A 21137-nucleotide genomic window follows, 5' to 3' on the forward strand; every position below is an offset into this window, starting at 1 on the left:
ATGCAGACATTACTCACAGGCCCGCAGCGGCGCGCCAAGCTGCTTTATATTCAGACGATGTGTATAAAGTGAATATAAAACATAAATGAATTTCGTGTTTAGACTTGGATTCCATCCCCAAGATCTCATTATGTATATGCAAATATTCCAAAATACGGAAAGATCCAAAATACAGAACACTTCTGGCCCCAAGCATTCCGGATAAGGAATAGTCAACCTGTACCTTTCTGGATTAGAAAGAGTCTGCTTTTTACATTGATGTATGAAACGAAAAATAACCGCATTTCTGGGGAGCAGTCCTTTCTGTCCGCTTGCTATCTTAGTAGGATCAGTTCAGTTATTTCCTTTCCCTAGATTTAACAGCCACCACATCCATCAACCACTTCACACTTTAAAAGGGGGAGATGAAATTTGATTTTTCCTTGACACTATAAAGAGAAAAGTTGCCACATCTCTCATGCAATTGACTGATCTATTTGACAGCAGATAACGCAGTATCCGCTTCTCAGAAAGCGTCTTTTTATCCAGGGAGTGATATATTTACTTTGTGCAATATTATTTTGTGGACATGCTAAAACAATGTGGGCTAGGGATAGGGTTGCCAGGTCCCTCTTCACCACCGGAGGGAGATTTTTGGGGCGGAGCCTGAGGAGGGCGTGGTTTGGGGGAAGGGAGGGACTTCGATGCCATAGAGTTCAGTTGCCAAAACAGCCATTTTTCTCCAGGTGTCGGCTGGAGATCAGTTGTATTAGCAGGAGATCTCCTGCCACTACCTGGCAGTTGGCAACCCTAGCTAGGGGGTCTATTTGATCTGGACAAAATGGGCATTTTTGTACTTCTGCAGTAATTTTATTGTATCGCCCTTGCGTCTCAGCTGAGTCTAGGGCATTACATCTTGCCAATAAGAAAGCTCGTCTGAACTTATGAATTTCTAACCAGCGGAAATAGTCTGGCAAGGAGAAAGTTCTGTTGAAGGGTATCTGGAAGAAGCGAGGTGAACATTTACGGTATGCGTCCTTAAACACCAATCCGAGTTCTGTATTGATCACGAGCCCTTTGGATGCTGCTTGCTCAGTTTAACAGAAGGGGGCAGCAAAGGTTAAGGTGCGTGCACACTCTCTTTTACGGAGGGGTGTATGCCAGGTGCGCACATGCAAAGTCATCGCATGTCCTTTCATTTCACTCCTCCCTCTTCGTGGAATTAAATGCTTAAAGGTTTTTTTTTTTGTCTGGACTGATGCGATACAGTGAAAAATCTGAGAGGATGAAGGCGTTGAAAATGTGAACCTGAACCAGCACAAGGCCTCCGTTTCCAGCAACCCGCGGTCCTTCTCTTCCAACATGTGCTGCCTTTAGAAACAAACAAACTCATGCATGTGAGAGCACTGTCCTTCAGTGTTACTCCTCTGAAGATGCCTGCCACAGCTGCTGGCGAAACGTCAGGAAAGACAATACCAAGACCACGGTTACACAGCCCGGATAACCTACAAGAACCAATGAACTCTGACCATGAAAGCCTTCGACAATATTTTCATGCATGTGAAATTATGCTGCTTGTCTTAAATTCTCCTGGATTTTTCTGCCCTCAGTGATCTTGGCTCAGTGGCAGCGCTGAGTGTTTTGAACGTGGCAAAGTTTTAAATTGGACTGGCACACTAAAAATGAACTGGCGTTCTGGATCCGGGTGGGTGGGACAGGAAGCACATAGTACAAATCCTACCCAGTTATTAATGGAACCTAGTTACTACGGTAGGTATAACTGGTCAAAATGGGGAAAGGATGAAGAGTCAGTGTTGTTGTGGCTTAAATCAAATCCTCACTCTGCCATAAAGTTCCCTGAGCTTCACTATGCATGGGAGGTTTTGACTTGGATTTGCTGCTCAATAGATGCACATTTTCCCCATCCGAATTCTCAAAACTCAAAAATAAGCCCCTGTGCAGAGTTTTGAGAATTCAGATGGGGGAAATGTGCATCTAGAGAGCGGCAAAGCCAAGGCAAAACCTCCCATGCATAAATTGCCTGAGTGACCTGGGGCCGGTCACTCTCAGCCTAACCTACCTCACAAGGTTGTTGTGAAGAGAAAAAAAGAGAGAACCATATATGTGGCTCAAGCTCTTTCGAGGAGTAGTGGGGGAGTATACAATCTAAAGGCTGGCAATGGGAATTTTTAAATGATGATGAAGGGGTGGATGTGAGCAAACGCTGTTACTCTGGCTGGGAAGGAGGGCAAAAGCTTTGCAAAAGAAGGAAGTCCTGAGGAGGGATTTACAGGAAAGGAAAGGGGTGCCCCCTAGAACTGGCCCAGCACGCTCTCCCTTTTGGAAATGACGTGTGGCTTTGCCTTCCTTCCTCGACCTCCCCTTCCCGCAGCCCTCTGGAAGCTTCCAGCCTTTCAATTATTAATTGCCTGCTTTGTGCGGGCCCAGCTGTGGCGGCATTAAGTCCATTAGCCTCCGTCTGGAGCAGGCCCCAAACAAAGGGGGCAGCTTTCCAGCCAGCCCATTAGAGAGGAGAGGACAGACAAAGTGGCGAGACGAGGAAGGGGTGGGCAGGAGGTGGCCCTGGTGAGCTTGCGCACAGGTTCCAAACCAAGCCGATTACAATTTTGACTGGTCAGGAATGACCCGGTGCTTGCCCAGGGGACCTTTACCTTTATACTGATGGCTGGGGTGGAGGAGGAGGGAGGACGCGTCTCTATTTTTTCGTTTACAAAAGCTTCCTTGTCTGGTCACCTGGGAAAAGGTTCCTCAATACTTAACCAAGCAGTTAACTTTGCAAACTTATTTTGATGATGCGTAGGTCCTTATAATTTTAGATCACCAAGATTCACTCCCAAACGTGTACATATAGAGGAAGAATATCACACCCCTGCCTGTTTCTTTGTGTACATATACTAAGATTAGCAGAAGGATAAAGAGAACTCTTTTTAAATCAGCCAGGGCCCCTCTTCTTCCTGTCATGTGACTTTGGCATCATGTTCTTTTCTGCCTTGTGCTTGCAACTCAGTTGGTCCCATGGTACCACCTGGGGTGTTGAAGATGGTTCTCCAGTCTGGAATAAAGTAATAAAACTTATTTCTGTAACTCACTAACTAAATTAGTAAAATCCATTTTTGCCAGTTTATCCCAATATGTGACAGCCTTTACCCAAATTTTTTGAATTCCTCCATATCTTTTCCATGTAGGAATTCTGTTAATTTGGCCATCCTCATATACATCCATAGTTTCTCCCTCCAGTCACGAATTGAAGGTTTATTCACTTGCTTCCAAACTTTAGCTATTACAATTCTTGCAGCAGCAAAACTATATTGAATTTGGGTGGGGAAAATGGGCATCTAAAGAGCGGCGAATCCAAGGCGAACCCTCCCATGCACAAATGGCCTGTGTGCCTCCACGACATTTTCCACCACCAAACATGCTCTCCAGGGGAGTCAAACATTTCCCTTTTCCCTTCTGTGGGCGTGGCTACACTAGGGGGCGTGCCTAAAGTTCTTTCCAGCGGGAAAAGGGGGAGGAGCAATAAAGGTTTAAAGGCCCTCATTCAACAAGGGCAGCTCGTCTGCCCAATAGCGGCGAGCGACTCCCGCCATCGGCCAATGGGCGCAAAGAATAATTAGTGATTCGGTGGCGGGACGAGTCCGCCGGGGGCGGGGCTTGAAACCCCTCCTCCTCCTCCTCCTCCTCCAGTCCGTCTGTCCAATAGCGGCTCTGCCCGCGTGAGCGACAGCCAGCGCGGGCCAACGGGCGGTGAGAACCGCGTCGCCCTCGCGCGAGGCGCCCTCACAGCCTGCGGTGGCTATGGAGCGGTCGGGGGGCTCTGTCAGGCACGTCCCGAATCCGCTGTCTAAAGGCTTATTGAGCCGCCGCGGTCTCTCCGGGCCGGCTTCGGTCCCAGCCGGAGGAGGAGCCGTTGCCGCTGTCGGTGGGACGGGCTTGGTGGACGCCGCCGAGAGAGAGGCGTTCGAGAGGGGGCAGGTACGGGAGGGGGCGGCGCCTGAGGAAACTTCTGAGGGGACTTAGGGAGGGGGAGGGGAGACGCTGAGGGGGAGCGACGCGTGGTGACGTAGGCGCGTTTTCCTCTTCCGCCCCCCTCCCCGCATTCCAGAAGATGCCCGTTCAGCAACTGAGTTTGGAAGGCGGTGGGGGAGGGGGAGGGGGAGGGGGAGGCTCTGATTCCCCCTTTGGATCAGGACCCGATCCCTCCCTCCCCCTGAAGGTCGTTGGTGACCTTGGGGTCAGTCACGTGTTCTCAGCCTAACCTACCTTACAGGGTTGTTGTGTCGCTCAGGGCTTCTTCAGCTTTTCCCACTCGCGGCGCCTTTTTGACGTCGCCCAGGGCATATAGGTATATAAAATAGGTATACAAATCAAACATTAACTTTAAAAATATATATTTTAGCTTTTTGTAATTTTTTTATTGTTATAATATAAAACAAAATAAACAAATACAATAACAACAAAAAAATTAAACAGAAAATACGAAAGAGTGTCAATTATAAGTATGCAAAGTTATAAAATTCAACAAAGCAAAAATACCCTTTTGACCCTCCACCCACCTTAAAAAGGGACCCATCACCTGACTTCCGCAGAAGCGTCTAAACAGTTTTGAAAATTGTTAATAGTAATAATAGAAAAGTAAGTAAACTTGTTTCTATAACTCACTAAAATAGTTGTAGGTAAAGTGGAGGTGGTGAGGACCATATGTGGCTGTTACCGCACTAGGTATTCCCAGCGATGTATCAAGAGTTTGGAAATGTTATAAAAAACATCGCTTTAAAAGGGTTTTTGGATGCCACGACTATGGTTGGAAGACGTCTTCACAGCTAAAGGGGCCAAAGTGCGAACAGTATTTTTTATAACATTTTCAAGCTCTTAATACATCGCTGGGAATACCTAGTGCGGTAACAGTTGGTCCTGAGCTCCTTGGAGGAAGAGTACGGGATGAAAACTTCATTTAAATACTTTAAATAAATAAATTGATACTGTATTTCTATCCTGCTGATTCTCTCCATGAGGCTTCTTTCCAAACAAAATTGACAACTACTACAACCATCCTTTTTAAAACACACGAAACTAAAATGGAGAGACTGCCGCAATTAAAACGAATAAATTAAAATAACTGGACCATAAATTGCCTAGAAAACAGCATCACTAAATTATTTATTTGTGATTGTAGGAAGTGTTAAGTGCTTCTTTTTTCTGACAGTCTAACCACTGCACTGCCGCTTAATATATTTCTGTCAGTACACAAATAGCTTGAAGAGGGAGATAAAAATATCTTAAAGTATGCGTAGGAAAACGCATAGCTAACACCAAGCATTTTTTAGGAGAATAGTGTGGATTATTATCTGTCCTTATATTGAGAGAATCTTTCAGCACCTGCTCCTGTTGCTTGTATGCTTATGGGCAGATGAATGCAGAGGGAGGCCACTGGAGTGACTTCAGCATTAAAACTTGTTTCATTGTAGTTTGCTTCCTGATTGTGGATATACACACCACAGAGCCATGATTCTCTTTGACCTTGCTTATAGTGTTATTTGCACCATTAACAACAGCAATCTGAAAAATTTGTGGATGGCCCTAATTTATTCCAGTGTTGAAGAGGGAAATATTTGGATTAATGAACTGGCCCTACCTCTTCTAAGTATTTTAAAGCTTGGTCAGTGATGTTGTACTTTGTATTTTAAATAATTTAAAATTATGGGGTGTATGTTATGAATCTGAACCACTGAGGAAGGCCTTGTGGCCGAAATGCATTTGGTTTTATTGACATTTTTAAAACTATTTGTATTGTATTAAAGTTCTGCTAGTTTATCTTATGTAGCCCTTTGGTATTCATACTGTTAGTAGGCTGTTTGTCAGCCTTCTTTGATTACCAGATCCAGTAAGTTTCATCAAGGTTGCTGCATCATCTGCCTCTTCAGTCCCTACCCTGAAAGCCAGGACTTGTACCCACTTTACCTCCTACCCTGGCGAAAGCATTTATAAACTTATAAAATGTTCAGGTAGCCAGTGGAGCACAGATAAATATTAACTTTGTTTGTAAAGAAATGATTCGTGATTGGCTGCCTTCAGCACCACCTCTTGACTCACAGTAATTCAGATGACGAGAGCAAGAGATGAATATGTTCGGCTTGGCTCGGCCCAGCAGGCAGCATTTACTGTTTGAGTGCATGTGTATGTGTGTCCCATCAAGTCACAGCTGACATATGGTGAGCCCGTTGGGTTTTCATGGCAAGAAATGTTCAGAGATGGTTTGCCATTTCCTGCCTCCGTGTCACAACCCTGGTATTCGTTGGAGGCCTCCCATCCAAATACTTGCCAGGGTCGACCCTTCTGAGATCTGACGAGATCAGACTGGCCTGGGCTATCCAGGTCAGGACAAAACAGAGGGGAAAATGACCAAACAAAGTTGGGTTCCCAAAAGGTTGGTTGAAAGAAAATGCAATTAAACAATGAATTATATTCATTACAAAGCGCTGTGCATATATTAAAAACAAGCCCTTATGACAACAAATACAAGGTTGATAATCTAAAACCACATACCAAACACGTTTCCCCCCCCAGTGGTTTAATACAACATATTATGCACACAGAAACTTATATTAACAAATACAATGATTTTGTATCAGCTCGGGTAAGATGTATTCCAAGTGGACTATGCTACCAGAATGTTACTAAACTATGTCTGAATTATAAAAGCACACATCCAAGGAATGCAATTTAATTATTCTTTCTTGAATGGGCTGGCATTACATTCAATATGTGCATATCATTATCAACCCAGAAAGACAGACCCATAAGGGCTTGTTTTTAATATATGCATAGCGCTTTGTAATAAATATAATTTATTGTTTAATTGCATTTTCTTTCAACCAACCTATCCAGGTCATGGCCACGAAAGCTTGGTGGTGGAAAGTGACGTCAAGTCACAGCTGACTTATGGAGATCCCTTATGGTTTTCAAGGCAAGAGACGTTCAGAAGTGGTTTGCCATTGCCTAACTCTGCATGGGCTGAGAGAGTTCTGAGAGAGCTGTGACTGGCCCAAGGTCACCCAGCATCCTTCATGTGGAGGAGTGGGGAATTGAACCCGGTTCTCCAGATTAGAGTCTGCCATTCTTAAGCACTACACCATGCTGGCTCCCATTTACTGTTTACAACCATGCAATGGTGTGGCTGCTGTCTCTCTGTAGCTGTATGAAGATGAGAGGCAGGCCAGTCTAGCAAGTAGAACATGCTAAACAAACTGCTTGTAGCGGAGCTGTAATGTTGCTGTTTGTAGATATCTGTGCATATGCATGCTTGCACGCATGGCCCTTCTACTAAGGTGTTTGTACCTTACTGAAGCTAGTATATAAATCCGTGTTGGCGAATGTATGGCACGCGTGCCGCAAGCGGCACCCCGAGCCCTCTCTGTGGTCACGCGCGGAGCCGTCGTGTCTGCCTAGGGCTGTGCCGTGTTGCCGTGGTGCGGTGCTCCTTCTCCCCAAGCCCATGCTCTCCAAGCCTGCGCTGGCGCCCTCCCTCTCCTTGCACCCAGGGCAAGCCCCTCCCTCTCTCTCAGCTGAGCCCCCGCCCGTCTTCAGTTTGGATGGGGAGGCTGTGGCCCAGCACCTTGCCACGCCCCCCCCCCCCCCGCAGCTCAGCTGTTTGTCGGCCCACCCGTCTTCAGTTTGGGGCCCCCGCCCGTCTTCAGTTTGGGGCCCCCGCCCGTCTTCAGTTTCTTCCATTCTGCTTTCCTAGGTAGGTGTTACCACATTGATTGCTCTGCCTTTTTTCTTTTTATCCCTGCTTACTCTGTCAGCTTCTCATCATCCCTTACCATCCAACTGACTCTCTTCACCCCATTCCAACTGCCTTTTCAAACATCAACATTGTTTTTTTTCCCCTTACAGAATTTTAAGCGCCGTGCTGACTCACCTATATATCTAATTCTGAACTTGGTCCCAGGGTGCAGCTGTTTTAAAAAGGCCCTTTACAGAGACAACAAGGTACTAACTTCTCAGCTGAATCCTCCACACCAGGTACAATTATCTCCTAGCAAGGAAAGAAGACAGAAAAAGATTTGTCTACCAGGAACAATAGCCACCCAGTTGGGGAGGACATTTTTAATTGGGAAAATGAAGAAAGTTAATATCCTCCCAGCCCAGTGTGGTCTGTCCCTATGGCTGCATTTTAGGGTGAAAAAACCATGTGGAGCTCTAGTAATGGATCTTCAACCTAATGTGTGGTTTGGCCTTTAGTTCTCTTGGTTTCAGTCTGAGAGCTAAATAGAAGAAAATACTTTTCTCCCCTTGAAATCTATGGAATTCAGAAGTACTTGAGGAGCTGGGGGTGGGGGACATGGTTCAACGGTAGAACACCTGCTTTGCAGTGAGTAGACAGTACTGACCTTGATAGACAAAGGTCCATGAAGCTTCAGGTGCCTAAAAGAACACAAGGGATAGATATCTACAATGCTGTGATGGAGGCTTTTTTGTCACAAGACATAAGACCAGAAAAAGTGGTTTCAATTACTAGTGATGGGGCACCTTCTATGGTGGGGGCAGCATCTGGTTTCCTACAATTCTTTGTTAAAGAAACAAAACATCAAGTCATTCAGTTCTATTGCATTATACATCAAGAAGCTCTTTGTGCCAGGGGCAGCAGCAAAAAAATTGATGATGTCCTCAAAGATGTCACAAAAATGGTGAATTACATCATGGCTCGTGCTCTGAATTGTCGACAGTTTGAAGCACTTCTTGAGGAGGTTCAGGCACAGTATAATTGTCTACTTATGTACAATAATGTCCGGTGGCTGAGCAGAGGACGAGTCCTGGAGAGATTTGTAGCCTGCTTGGATGAAATTAGGCTGTTTATGAATGAAAAAGGGCAGAAATATCCACAGCTCACTGGTATGGCCTGGCTTATCAACGTCATGTTTTTTACAGATTTTACACAACACTTCAATGTACTGAACAAACAACTACAAGGCGTAGGGAAAACAGCAGAAAGGATGTTTTGTGATATCAAAACATTTGAGAGAAAACTGCAGGTTTCTGAAAGAGACCTTGAAAGTGGGCAGCTGAAATATTTTCCAAAACTAAAAATGCATTTAGAATATTCTACATTTGCAGACAATCCTACAAGCCATCAGGAAATCTACAAGGAATTTTCTAGTATTGTAGCAGCTGCACAGGTGAATTTTAGCAACAGATTTTTACAGTTCTGTAAGATGGAGACAACCCTGTGTTTTCTTACTTCTCCAGATAAAGCCAAATTTGAAGAACTTGATCTTTCCTGCCTACACTGGTTAGATTTAGAAAATCTGGAAATGGAGCTAATAGAATTTCAAGAAACTCTATCTGGAAAAATAAATTCTATGACCTGCGTGAAACACTTGAGAAGATAGAAGGGATGACAAAGGATAGCACAGTTAGTTCTGAAAATGAAATCCTTAAAGTGTGGAATTCTCTGCCAAATAATTTTAAGTCAATGAAAGCACTTGGGATTGCTTTCCTTTCTTTGTTTGGATCATCTTATGCTTGTGAGCAGCTGTTTTCAGCTTTGAATTATATCAAATCTGACACCAGAAACAGACTAACAGATGACCTGAGTGCTGCATGTGTTGCAGCAAGGGTGAGCCAAGGGTGGACAAATTATCAGCATGCACACAACAGCAAAAATCACATTAATTGTTCAAAAGCATGCCAAATGCAAACTTTTACCTTTCAATAAAAAGTTGTTTGTATCATTGAAAGCTCTGTTATTGTGTTTTTCTTTTAAAGGCAAAAGATGTTAACGTATGAGTTGTTTTTTCTAAACTAAAACCTCAGTATTCAGGTTAAATTGCCGCATTGGCACTTGGCGATAAATGGGTTTTGGGTTGCAGTTTGGGCACTCGGTCTCTAAAAGGTTCTCCATCACTGATATAAATCATTAGGGACAAGCCTGCTCCTCAAACTGACCTCTGACTGACATACATATTAGGCAGTCAGTACTGGCTATCTTGGGAAGGCCTTGGAAAAAAGATTTCCTAATGTGCAAATTCTCTTTCTAGGTCTTACCTTGTGTTTTCTTTGAAAAGTCTGTGCTTCAGAGGCTACCAACAGATTAAGCAGCACTAACTTACTTAAAAGCCTTAACCCCCTAAGCCACCTGTTCTTTATTCCCTGTTGAAACTGGTCTTCCACCAGTTTTGCTGAGAAGCTAGATTTGTACACAGGAAATAAGGTTCTCTCAAAAGTGCTGCAGCTATATTTGTTCTGAACAGCTATTTAAAGAATCACGTTGAGACCAGCGAAGACAAAAAAGACAAATAGATTTTTTTCACTGGCAAGTGATGACATGGGAAAGCTAGACATGTCAGCTTTTATTTTAGCTGGTGTGGGATTGGCCACCCTGCCTCACCCTGTGGAGGTGTCTGTCTTCAGGATGAGATCTGAAATGCCTGCAGTTGAGGTGGTGGGAAATGCTTGCCCTACAATCTCTGACTTTCTTGTTTCATTAACAGTTATGGCAACGGGCTAAGCAAAGCACTTTAATCCTAGAGATGATGAGGTGCAAGTCTGCTTGGTAAATATAAACTGCCTTCTGGGTCAGCTCAGTAGTCCATCTGTCTCTGTATTCTGTCTGAAGCAATGACTAGCCAGGGAAGCTCCCAAGAGGATGAGGATACTCCTCTTTGTTACGCCCCAGCATCAGGTAACTGGAGGGATGTGTTTGCTGATGCATGAGCATAAAATCTCCCCCTGAGGTGAATAACTCTACTTATGCAATTAACAACAGGCATGCATTTTGTTCTGCATCTGTTACTGCCTTTGGCAACTGGAAGGTGAAGAATTCAGTTCCCAAAGATGCAGAAATTATATGCAGCCTTTTCAGAAAATGTTAAAATCCAAAGTATAGCAGAGAGGATGGGCTTCAGAGGCATCAAACACGATGTCCTTTTAACAAGGTGTGTTGAGAAGTAAAATTTTTAACTGTATTTGTATCACTAACCCCAGTTTATTTTAGATTAGTCTACAATGGACCCAAAAGAGTTTCTTGTCTTGCCTCTTGTCTAGCAGTTACTTAACGATTCAGACCCAATGCCAGCTGACAGAACAAAGTGCCTGGAGTGCTCAGCCCGCCTTAACTTGGCACTCTGTACCATTTTTAAAAGGTAAAGGTAGTCCCCTTTGCAAGCACTGGGTCATTACTGACCCATGGCGTGATGTCACATCATGACATTTACTAGGCAGACTATGTTTATGTGGTGGTTTGCCATTGCCTTCCCCAGTTGTCTACACTTTACCCCCCGCAAGCTGGGTTCTCAGAAGGATGGAAGGCTGAGTCACCCTTGAGCCAGCTACCTGAAAATGACTTCCGAGGTGATTTAACTCAGGTCCTGAGCAGAGCTTTGACTGCAGTACTGCAGCTTATCACTCTGCGCCATGGGGCTTCTTCTGTATTATTTTAGAACATCCTTAAATTGGTGCAATATAGGCAGAAAGCTACAGCTCTGTGACAACAAAGGGATGTATGGGAAGGAGGCATGAGAACCAAGGGTAGGGAGTTAAACCTGAAGCTCTGCTTGCTCCAGAACTGAGAGAGGCAAGCGATTAGCATGGTCTTCGCCAGTGGTCTAGAACAGAAGCCTTAGATAATGGGCTTTGGCTGCAGGAAAGGATCTCTTGTTAAGCTCAACTAAAGAGGAGTTCTGTAGCACCTTAAAGATTAAAATTTTATTCTTGCATACACTTTCATGGACTAGAGCTTAGTTTTCAGATACTAGACGGGGTTATATATAAATGAGATTATGGAGCAAAGATTTTTGAACCATAGGACCAAAGGGTGATGAGATGCACAGGGCAGATATCATTATGTAAAATTCAAAGCCCACAAAATCACAGACCACTCAACAAAACAGTAATAGGAAATCTCCCTTTCTAAACTTGATATGAGACAATCAACCATTCAAGGAATGAAAGGGGAGGGCTGTGGCTCAGTGGCAGAGAGCTTGCTTTGCTTGCAGAATTTCTCGGGTTCAGTCCCTGGCATTTCCAGTTACCTTTACTTAGTTACTGAAGCTGGGATATTTTGAAGTACCGTAGCAGATGCTGGAAAAAAAACTTTCTGTACCTGAGACCCTGGAGACTTGACAACATGGGCTATAATGATGTTGGGTGGAGGTATAAGAAGAGATGGCATCTGCTTTATAACATAGTGGAAAGGCAGCAGAGATTCTCATTTGGGGTCAGTAGTGTCAACCCTATGGTGGTTTCTCATATTCTGTCCCTAGGGGTGCCTTTCTAATATGTGGATTTCACAGCCTGGCGCTTGCTGTTGCAGGATGACCTAATTCCTTTGTGGCAAGACTGCAACTCTGAAAGCCTGATCTGTAAACTGCTGTGCGAATAGCCCCATTATTCTGGCAGCTGGTGTCGGCAGCTATCAGTTCTAGCATAGCAGATGATGGCAGATTAAATATTTACAATACAGAAACGAGGCAATTTACAGTAAACAAAAATCAGTGGGGTTAGGAGAGCAACTTGTTTTAAAAGTTCTCTTTAATTTGACGTAAGTGGCTTTGCATTGTCTAGAATGTGCATGCCTGGCCTAAGTGGCTGGAAAACACTGAGAAGTGTGACTTGTAAAATTCTCTGTTCTGAGAAAGTAAGTACCGGTAAGCACTGTATCACAATAGGCAGCTTGTGGATGCTTAGTTTTTGGCCTCTGGGGATCATCACCTTGAGTGGTGTAGCTGCTTAAACTGAGTGGTTTCATTGTCTATAAACCTTGTTGGTCACAATGAAGAAGACAGAGTAGCATTGAGGTTACTGGCACACTGTCAGGTTGGTTCTTAATGAGACAGGTTTTTAGTATTTGGGATTCACGCTGGCCAGGCTTTACTGCATATGCAGTTGCATCTTAAAGAGACTTGCGGTACCTTAAAGACCCACACATCTTAATTCTAGCATAATAGTTCACGGACTAGAGTCCGTTCATTAGATGCAGGAACAAGAGGCATCTTGTTGGAATAGTAGTTAGGCTCGCTTATAAGTGTTCAGTCAGCTGATGGCCTGAGGACACTAATTCAGAGCAAAACTTCTTGTTGTGACTCCATGTGGTACCTGATGTTGTCCGGAACAAGTTCCACAATGTCCAAAGTTACAACTGGACTGATAGTGATGTAGGCAAGTTGTGGGTCATGTTTTAAGGCTTTGTATACAAAGCACAATTGCCTATGCGTTGAATAATGCTACAAGGAAATAACAATGCTCTGGCTCATCAACAAGTTGATTCTATTCACCAATATACACTTATAAGGAAGAAAAATTATAATTGGGTGTGTTCAGCTTTAAGACTGTATGAGCTGTGCTTTACAGACGGTCATTGTATTGTTAATTGCTGGTGCTTGTTTCGAAAGTGTATATTGGTGAATAGAATCAACTTGTTGAATGAGCCAGAGGTTGTTTTCTCATGTTTTAAGGCTACATAGAGGTCAAATCTGTCTCTCTCGCTTATTTTGTGGTGGTATCCCTTTGTCTGGCTCCTTAGCAAGAAGCTAGTTGTGGGCAAAGAAGGGGTGTGAGTGTGCCAAAGCAAGCAGCTCAAGACATCTAGGTGCCTGGAATTTTTATTTCTGGTCCAGAGCCATGGATCCATTATGTGCCCTCATTTGTTCATTCTTCTTATCTCTCTGCCTTGCCCTCCAAAGACCTCAGGGAGGTGTGCATTGATGGGATGTCCTATTCTTTTATTGATCACCACAACTCCGTGAGGTAGGTTGGACTGGGAGAGAAAGATGGGACCCAGGTTACCCAGTTTGCTTTGTGGCCAAAGTGAGGATTTAAATCTAGATCTCCCAAATCCAGCATTGTTATTTCTTAGCAGGAGTTGTTTCAACATGATTCTTACGATTCAGAGTGTAGGAAACCCAAAGTGTTTGGAATCGGTACAAAATTACTTAGCTTTTCAGGTTGATACTGTCCTAGTGGTGACTAGCAGAAATAATATTCTGATAATATCTGAGTATTAGTGCCAAAAGGACCTGTTTTCTAAGAAGGAAGGTCCTTGAGAGGTCCTTGGCTGAGACATTATGTCCTCATCTAGGGAAGATTAAGGTGATTACTTGAAGAAATTAGGATACAGTTAATTTGGCTAATGAAACAGCCAGCCTAATACCTAGGGCTCTGGTGTACTTTGAGGGGTCTGTTCAAGCAAGGGCTGCCACAGGCCCATCATTGTTGTGGCAGCCTTCACATACACAGTGTTCAGGGGAGTTTGTGTCCATGTGAAGTTCTCTGTAGAGCTTAGTGTGCTTCAGATCACAAAAAAATGCCTTCTTTTCAGTGAGCTGTTGATTGTGTCTCATCTTGCCAGCGATGTGTTTATATTTCTTCTGATGAAGGAGAGATTTTACAAGGGAGATTCAGACTCTCTAGACTTTCTGTCAATTTCCCCCAAATCATGCAGGCTTCTGAAACCCAGGGGCAGCTAAAAGAACTGGTGCATGCCACTACTCCTGACCCATAGAGGGAGGAGGGCAGAGATAAAACGTGGCAAAGCATGACCCCTCAAGTGCCTTTCTTGCAGTTGAAGCCTAACTCTGCTTCTTGAGTTAGCAAAAGAATCACTGTAGGGCTGCAAAGGTTCAGATGGTGTGAAAAATGGAATCTGGTGCTGTGGAATTTGAACTACTCCATCCTTTGTGGAGGACTGTAACTAAAAATCTGATGCTGGTTACCAGTATTTAAGTTGGGCACTCGGGAATTTGAAATATTTCCCCCATTATCTGTCTTTCAGTAGCATATGACTTGAGTGGGTAGTTAGAGGCCCCTGTTTAGAGAGTCACCCTGGCCTTTTCCAGTTCCAGATGACTGGCAGGCACCCAGTGCAATCTGCTTCTGAAAGCATCCTTTTTGTCATTTGCCCTGCAGAGGACAACTGGATCAAAGTGAACCTTATATGCAGTTTAGCTAATCGCATCATTTCCTGTCTCTTAGAATATTCTTGGTGCCTCTGCAGTGTGTTCAGTTTCCCATAGTGCTCATTACTGAATGACTGTCCGTAGGCCATAATGATTTGAGTGAACTTGTGTTCAGTTCTAGAAGGAGTCTCTTGGGGTGTAGGCGCTCTCAGCATAAGGGTCCTGGCTGTCCTGAGACTTCCTTCAGTCTAGCTGTGTGGTTCTGCTTCTCACCAGTAGAAGGCAATAGATGATTGCTGCTGATCCCCTGGCCCTGACTTGGATGGCCCAGGCTAGCCCAGTCTCTTCACGGAAGCTAAGCAAGGTCAGCCGTGGTTAGTATTTGGATGGGAGACCACCAAGGAATACCAGGGTTGCTATGCAGAGGAAGGCAATGGCAAACCATCTCTGTTAGTACCTTGCCTTGAAAACCCCATAAGGGCTCTCCATAAGTCGGCTGCGACTTGATGGCACTTTACACACACACACACACAGACAGATGCCCGAATTGGGGGCCATATTCCAGGCATCCTAGGATTCTCTGCTGAAGCAGCTGAACATACTGAAATGAGGTTCAGAACTTCTAATCTGGGAACAGTTGATCATGAGGATGCACAGAAAGCTTTAAATGGCCTTGTTATAAATCTTTTCCTTTCACAGTCTACAAATCCATGACTGTGATTTGCTGCTGCCCTTATAACTTTAGGTTTCCCTTTATAGCTGTACATATTTTTAAGTGTCTCTCTGCCTGTGTGGTACCTGTGTTTCTGGAAAACATAATAGGCTGCGCAGGATTAGGGCTGCATAAGTTTAGTGCAAAGGTCCCATTGCTTGGCACTGTGGCTTCTCTTGCTGAACTGCCTACCTTCTGCGCAAAGCAGACAAAGTTGTATGTCCTGGGATCGGAAATTGTTTGTGTGAACAAGCATGTATGACTTCCGTGTTCTTTATTGGATTTGGATTCTACATCTGGTATGTCTTTCAGATGAATGGGATGGGTGAAGACAGAGTAGGTCAGAGGGATGCGAGGGAATTGAGAGAGTTGGTGGCTGTGGAGAGGTATCTTTGCTTGCAGCAGACTTTCTGGAGAATTGTGATGTTTTCTCAAAAGGGAAGAATGGCCTGTTGACAGCAGGACTTCATTGGCCAAACAAAATCAGACTGGGTGGTTAGAAGATGAGGGCAGTGTGAGACCATCTATTGCCTTCAGTTACTGCAGGGCAGGGCTAGGTTCCTGCAGCGTGCAAATTGGGGAGGAAGAATTACAACCTCAGTAACTAATGGATCCCTGTAAAATGTTCTCGAAGTGAAGCTTGAACTTGTGTCTGGAGTCCTTGAGGGGGCCCTAGGGTTTTGGCTCTATAGCCAAGCACATCCCCTTCACGCACCCCGTGGAGCCCTGTTCTTGAGAGGATTCAAAACCACATAGAACAGTTGTCACTGTGCTTAGCATTGAGGGGTGCAGTTGCTGTGAGACCAACTCAAAACTTGGTTATTTAAAACAGTTGTATCTTATGTTTGTCACAAATAGTGCATGATGTGGTTCATAACATTAAAGTAAAACAATGTTCATAAAGCAGCAAATAAAATAAAGCAGAACTGCTACAACTCATTTCAGAGGGCCATGAGCAAAGAAACTTCACTAAAGACTCTAAAATAATCAATAGAGAGGTAACCATAACATTTTAAAAGGGCACGCAGCAGGGAGAAGATCAGATGGAAACATATAGGATGCTCAGAAAAAAAAGCACGAAGGGGATAGAAATATCAAAATAAAATCACATGGTGGCGCAACTAACCAAAGCCTTAGGAGAACTGAAAATATCTTTGTTTGGCACCTATAGCCATGTACTTGGCTGGGATTTGTGTGGTCATTTTGTCAGCAGTATTTCAAAGGGCAGGTCTTCATTCCCTGGACTGCTGTCTTGCGATTTCCTGTTTTTCCTTGCTGCACACTTGTGTACATTTCAGGTTAGGTACACTGAGATGGAGAAAGTATTAGATGAAGGGTTATGCATGGGAATGAAAGTTGCTACTAAGGCTAAGAAGAGATGGTTTAGACCAGTGGTTCCCAACCTTTTTTTGACCAGGGACCACTAGGACTTTTTTGTTCAGTGCAGGGACCCCAAGGTTCAAAATAAAAATTCTGAGAATTTGAAAATAAACTTTAATCATAACTGTTAGTTAAACATTAAGCTTAGAATAATATTTGAATATATATTTATAATCGAGAACTTTTAATTGAAAATATTAATTTATTATGGGTTTATAACTTTGTTTCGCGGACCTTAATTTAGTTCTCGCGGACCCCTGGGGTTCCACGGACCCCTGGTTGGGAACCAGTGGTTTAGACTCTCTAATCCAATGTCTGGATGCTGCAAAACTACCAATAGCAGTTGACCAAACAAGGTTTCCTTTATAAAACGCACTTCTTTGTCACTTGCTTTCTCAGATTATCTAGTGTTACTCCAGAGCATCTCTTTGGCATTAAGGAAGTCTCAGGTCTGTTTTTTCCTGTTCTAAGTAGGAAGGGAGTGTTTTATGAAAGGAATGTGAAGTGGCATTTGTCAACGGATAAGTTGGCTACTCCCTGCTCTGACCTCTACTCTCCATGTTTGTTTGCAAAAAGAATTATCAGGAGTTTTGTTGAAGGGTTCTGCTTCTGCAGTGAAGATGTATGCATGTAAGACACACTGCACCTATGGATTAATGAAACTGAGAGGGGTGTCTTCTGTTCTGCCCTGTGCCATGCACATGCTCACTTTGTTCCGTTTGAAGTTCTTGCTATCCTGCAACTGACTTGCACTCTGGCTGTGTGGATATTCTCAGAAACAGCTCTTCCTTTTCACTGTCTCTTAGATTGTTCCCAAGAGAAGGAGGCAGTCAAGAGTGAAATCAATTGGCCTGTTGAAAGAGGTTCACTAATGACAAACATGGATGGAGAAGGTCAAAACCCTTGCGATCTGGCCGCTTTCCAAGTATCTCTTCAGGGCCATGGAGGAGCAGGGAGCCTGTAGTGCATTAAATGTGTACAGCCACAGAGCACTTATCTTCCGTTCATATTGACCGGAATTTCTGGCTTGCTGCCGATCATCTTCTTTCAAAGTCAACAAGGTGCATTCTTCACATGAGAAGTAATGTTGTGTCTCTTCTCTTCCCCACCCCCCTAACATTTTTGCTGTTTCTGTATGAGAGGGCATGAATTGGAGCCAAGCTCCTTCAGGTTTAAAAGCCAGATGCCTCAAGCCTCCCTGCAACTCCTGAATTGTGCTCAGATTTCACTTTTGATGGGGTTTTCAGCCTATCCTGACTTCTTCCACTGGAGAAGTTGCTTCAGAATTGAGTCAAGAAGCCATTTTTAGCTGATGAATGGCTGGATAATGCTGCTTTAGGTGGAATTACAGTAAGCCAAATGGCTGATCGATGTGCATCATATACAGGCCTTGGAGAGTTATGTGAATGAAAGCAGTTCTGGAGACCTGCTGGAGTCTGAATCTGGGCTGGAAATCGATTGCAGACCATTAAAGACAGCAATAAGCATACAAGACAATTCCTGATGCAGCACTCCAATAAAATGAGCATGCCTAAAAAATGCAACAATTCAGAATAATCCTCTGAAGTTTCAAAAGCACTTCTTCCTGAAGGTCAAGAAGCCAGATCACTAGGTAAAGCTTTTCAGAGAGGGGCTGCTTCTAAAAAGTCCCTTCTCTGTACTTCCACAGATCTTCGATGAGGGAATCTGTAGGATGCCTTCCCTAGTTCCTAATGGATATGAGGACTCATTTGTGCTCCCAGAAGTCAAAGTTTTGAATTGGGACCAGAAGCTGGCAGGCAGCTGATGCTATTCAATGAGGATCAGTTGAATGTTGTCTCATTATTCCCTTTGGGAGAAGAGTCAACAGTGTTCTACATTTACAGAGGTGTTGGACCAGTCATGGAGATTACAGGAGCATAATGGCTGCAAGATCCTTGCATTCTTGGAAGGGAAACCATCTGAATGGACTGAAGCGAAGAAAATGCACTCCGTTCATACCCTGCGCTTGTGGATTCCTTAGTAGTGCCAAGTCTGGGAGACTCCTAGATTACAGACCTTTCACTGCTAGGGAAATACTATTTCCTCACAGCAAAAGAAGCGCTTAACCTTGAGAAGTGATTTCCAGAAAACTGGATTTTTTAAATTAAGTGACAGGGATCCCAAGGCTACATTGTCAGTGGCAAGATTTATTTCAGTCCTTATATCCCTCAGACATTGGATTTATGCTGTTCAAGATCAATGGATCAAGGAGCTTCTAAGGCAGTGATGGCGAACCTTTTAGAGACCGAGTGCCCAAACTGCAACCCAAAACCCACTTATTTATCGCCAAGTGCCAATGCGGCAATTTAACCTGAATGCTGAGGTTTTAGTTTAGAAAAAACAACTCATACGTTAACATCTTTTGCCTTAAAAGAAAAACACAATAACAGAGCTTTCAATGATACAAACAACTTTTTATTGAAAGGTAAAAGTTTGCATTTGGCATGCTTTTGAACAATTAATGTGATTTTTGCTGTTGTGTGCATGCTGATAATTTGTCCACCCTTGGCTCATACTTCGTAAGTTTGAGAGCAACACATGCAGCACTCAGGTTATCTGTTAGTCTGTTTCTGGTGTCAGATTTGCTCACAAGCATAAGATGATCCAAACAAAGTAAGGAAAGCAATCCCAAGTGCTTTCATTGACTTAAAATTGTTTGGCAGAGAATTCCACACTTTAAGGATTTCATTTTCAGAACTAACTGTGCTATCCTTTGTCATCCCTTCTATCTTCTCAAGTGTTTCACGCAGGTCATAGAATTTATTTTTCCAGATAGAGTTTCTTGAAATTCTATTAGCTCCATTTCCAGATTTTCTAAATCTAACCAGTGTAGACAGGAAAGATCAAGTTCTTCAAATTTGGCTTTATCTGGAGAAGTAAGAAAACACAGGGTTGTCTCCATCTTACAGAACTGTAAAAATCTGTTGCTAAAATTCACCTGTGCAGCTGCTACAATACTAGAAAATTCCTTGTAGATTTCCTGATGGCTTGTAGGATTATCTGCAAATGTAGAATATTGTAAATGCATTTTTAGTTTTGGAAAATATTTCAGCTGCCCACTTTCAAGGTCTCTTTCAGAAACCTGCAGTTTTCTCTCAAATGTTTTGATATCACAAAACATCCTTTCTGCTGTTTTCCCTACGCCTTGTAGTTGTTTGTTCAGTACATTGAAGTGTTGTGTAAAATCTGTAAACAACATGAGGTTGATAAGCCAGGCCATACCAGTGAGCTGTGGATATTTCTGCCCTTTTTCATTCATAAACAGCCTAATTTCATCCTAGCGGGATACAAATCTCTCCAGGACTCGTCCTCTGCTCAGCCACCGGACATTATTGTACATAAGTAGACAATTATACTGTGCCTGAACCTCCTCAAGAAGTGCTTCAAACTGTCGACAATTCAGAGCACGAGCCATGATGTAATTCACCATTTTTGTGACATCTTTGAGGACATCATCAATTTTTTTGCTGCTGCCCCTGGCACAAAGAGCTTCTTGATGTATAATGCAATGGAACTGAATGACTTGATGTTTTGTTTCTTTAACAAAGAATTGTAGGAAACCAGATGCTGCCCCCACCATAGAAGGTGCCCCATCACTAGTAATTGAAACCACTTTTTCTGGTCTTATGTCTTGTGACAAAAAAGCCTCCATCACAGCATTGTAGATATCTATCCCTTGTGTTCTTTTAGGCACCTGAAGCTTCATGGACCTTTGTCTATCAAGGTCAGTACTGTCTACTCACTGCAAAGCAGGTGTTCTACCGTTGAACCATGTCCCCCACCCCCAGCTCCTCAAGTACTTCTGAATTCCATAGATTTCAAGGGGAGAAAAGTATTTTCTTCTATTTAGCTCTCAGACTGAAACCAAGAGGACTAAAGGCCAAACCACACATTAGGTTGAAGATCCATTACTAGAGCTCCACATGGTTTTTTCACCCTAAAATGCAGCCATAGGGACAGACCACACTGGGCTGGGAGGATATTAACTTTCTTCATTTTCCCAATTAAAAATGTCCTCCCCAACTGGGTGGCTATTGTTCCTGGTAGACAAATCTTTTTCTGTCTTCTTTCCTTGCTAGGAGATAATTGTACCTGGTGTGGAGGGGAGGATTCAGCTGAGAAGTTAGTAC

At 43.5% G+C, this 21137-nt stretch overlaps 1 protein-coding gene across 1 annotated transcript in view; it reads left to right on the forward strand.

Annotated features, from left to right (window-relative positions):
* The first annotated feature begins 3798 nt into the window (after window positions 1-3798).
* Window positions 3799-21137, forward strand: part of HIP1 (huntingtin interacting protein 1) — an 82413-nt gene continuing 65074 nt past the window's right edge. The window contains exon 1 of the mRNA XM_056865072.1: window positions 3799-3975. Coding sequence (XP_056721050.1) covers window positions 3799-3975 — 177 coding nt within the window. The remainder of the gene's footprint in view (window positions 3976-21137) is intronic.

The sequence above is a fragment of the Euleptes europaea genome, chromosome 19, assembly GCF_029931775.1.
Source record: "Euleptes europaea isolate rEulEur1 chromosome 19, rEulEur1.hap1, whole genome shotgun sequence".
Lineage (NCBI taxonomy): Eukaryota > Metazoa > Chordata > Lepidosauria > Squamata > Sphaerodactylidae > Euleptes > Euleptes europaea.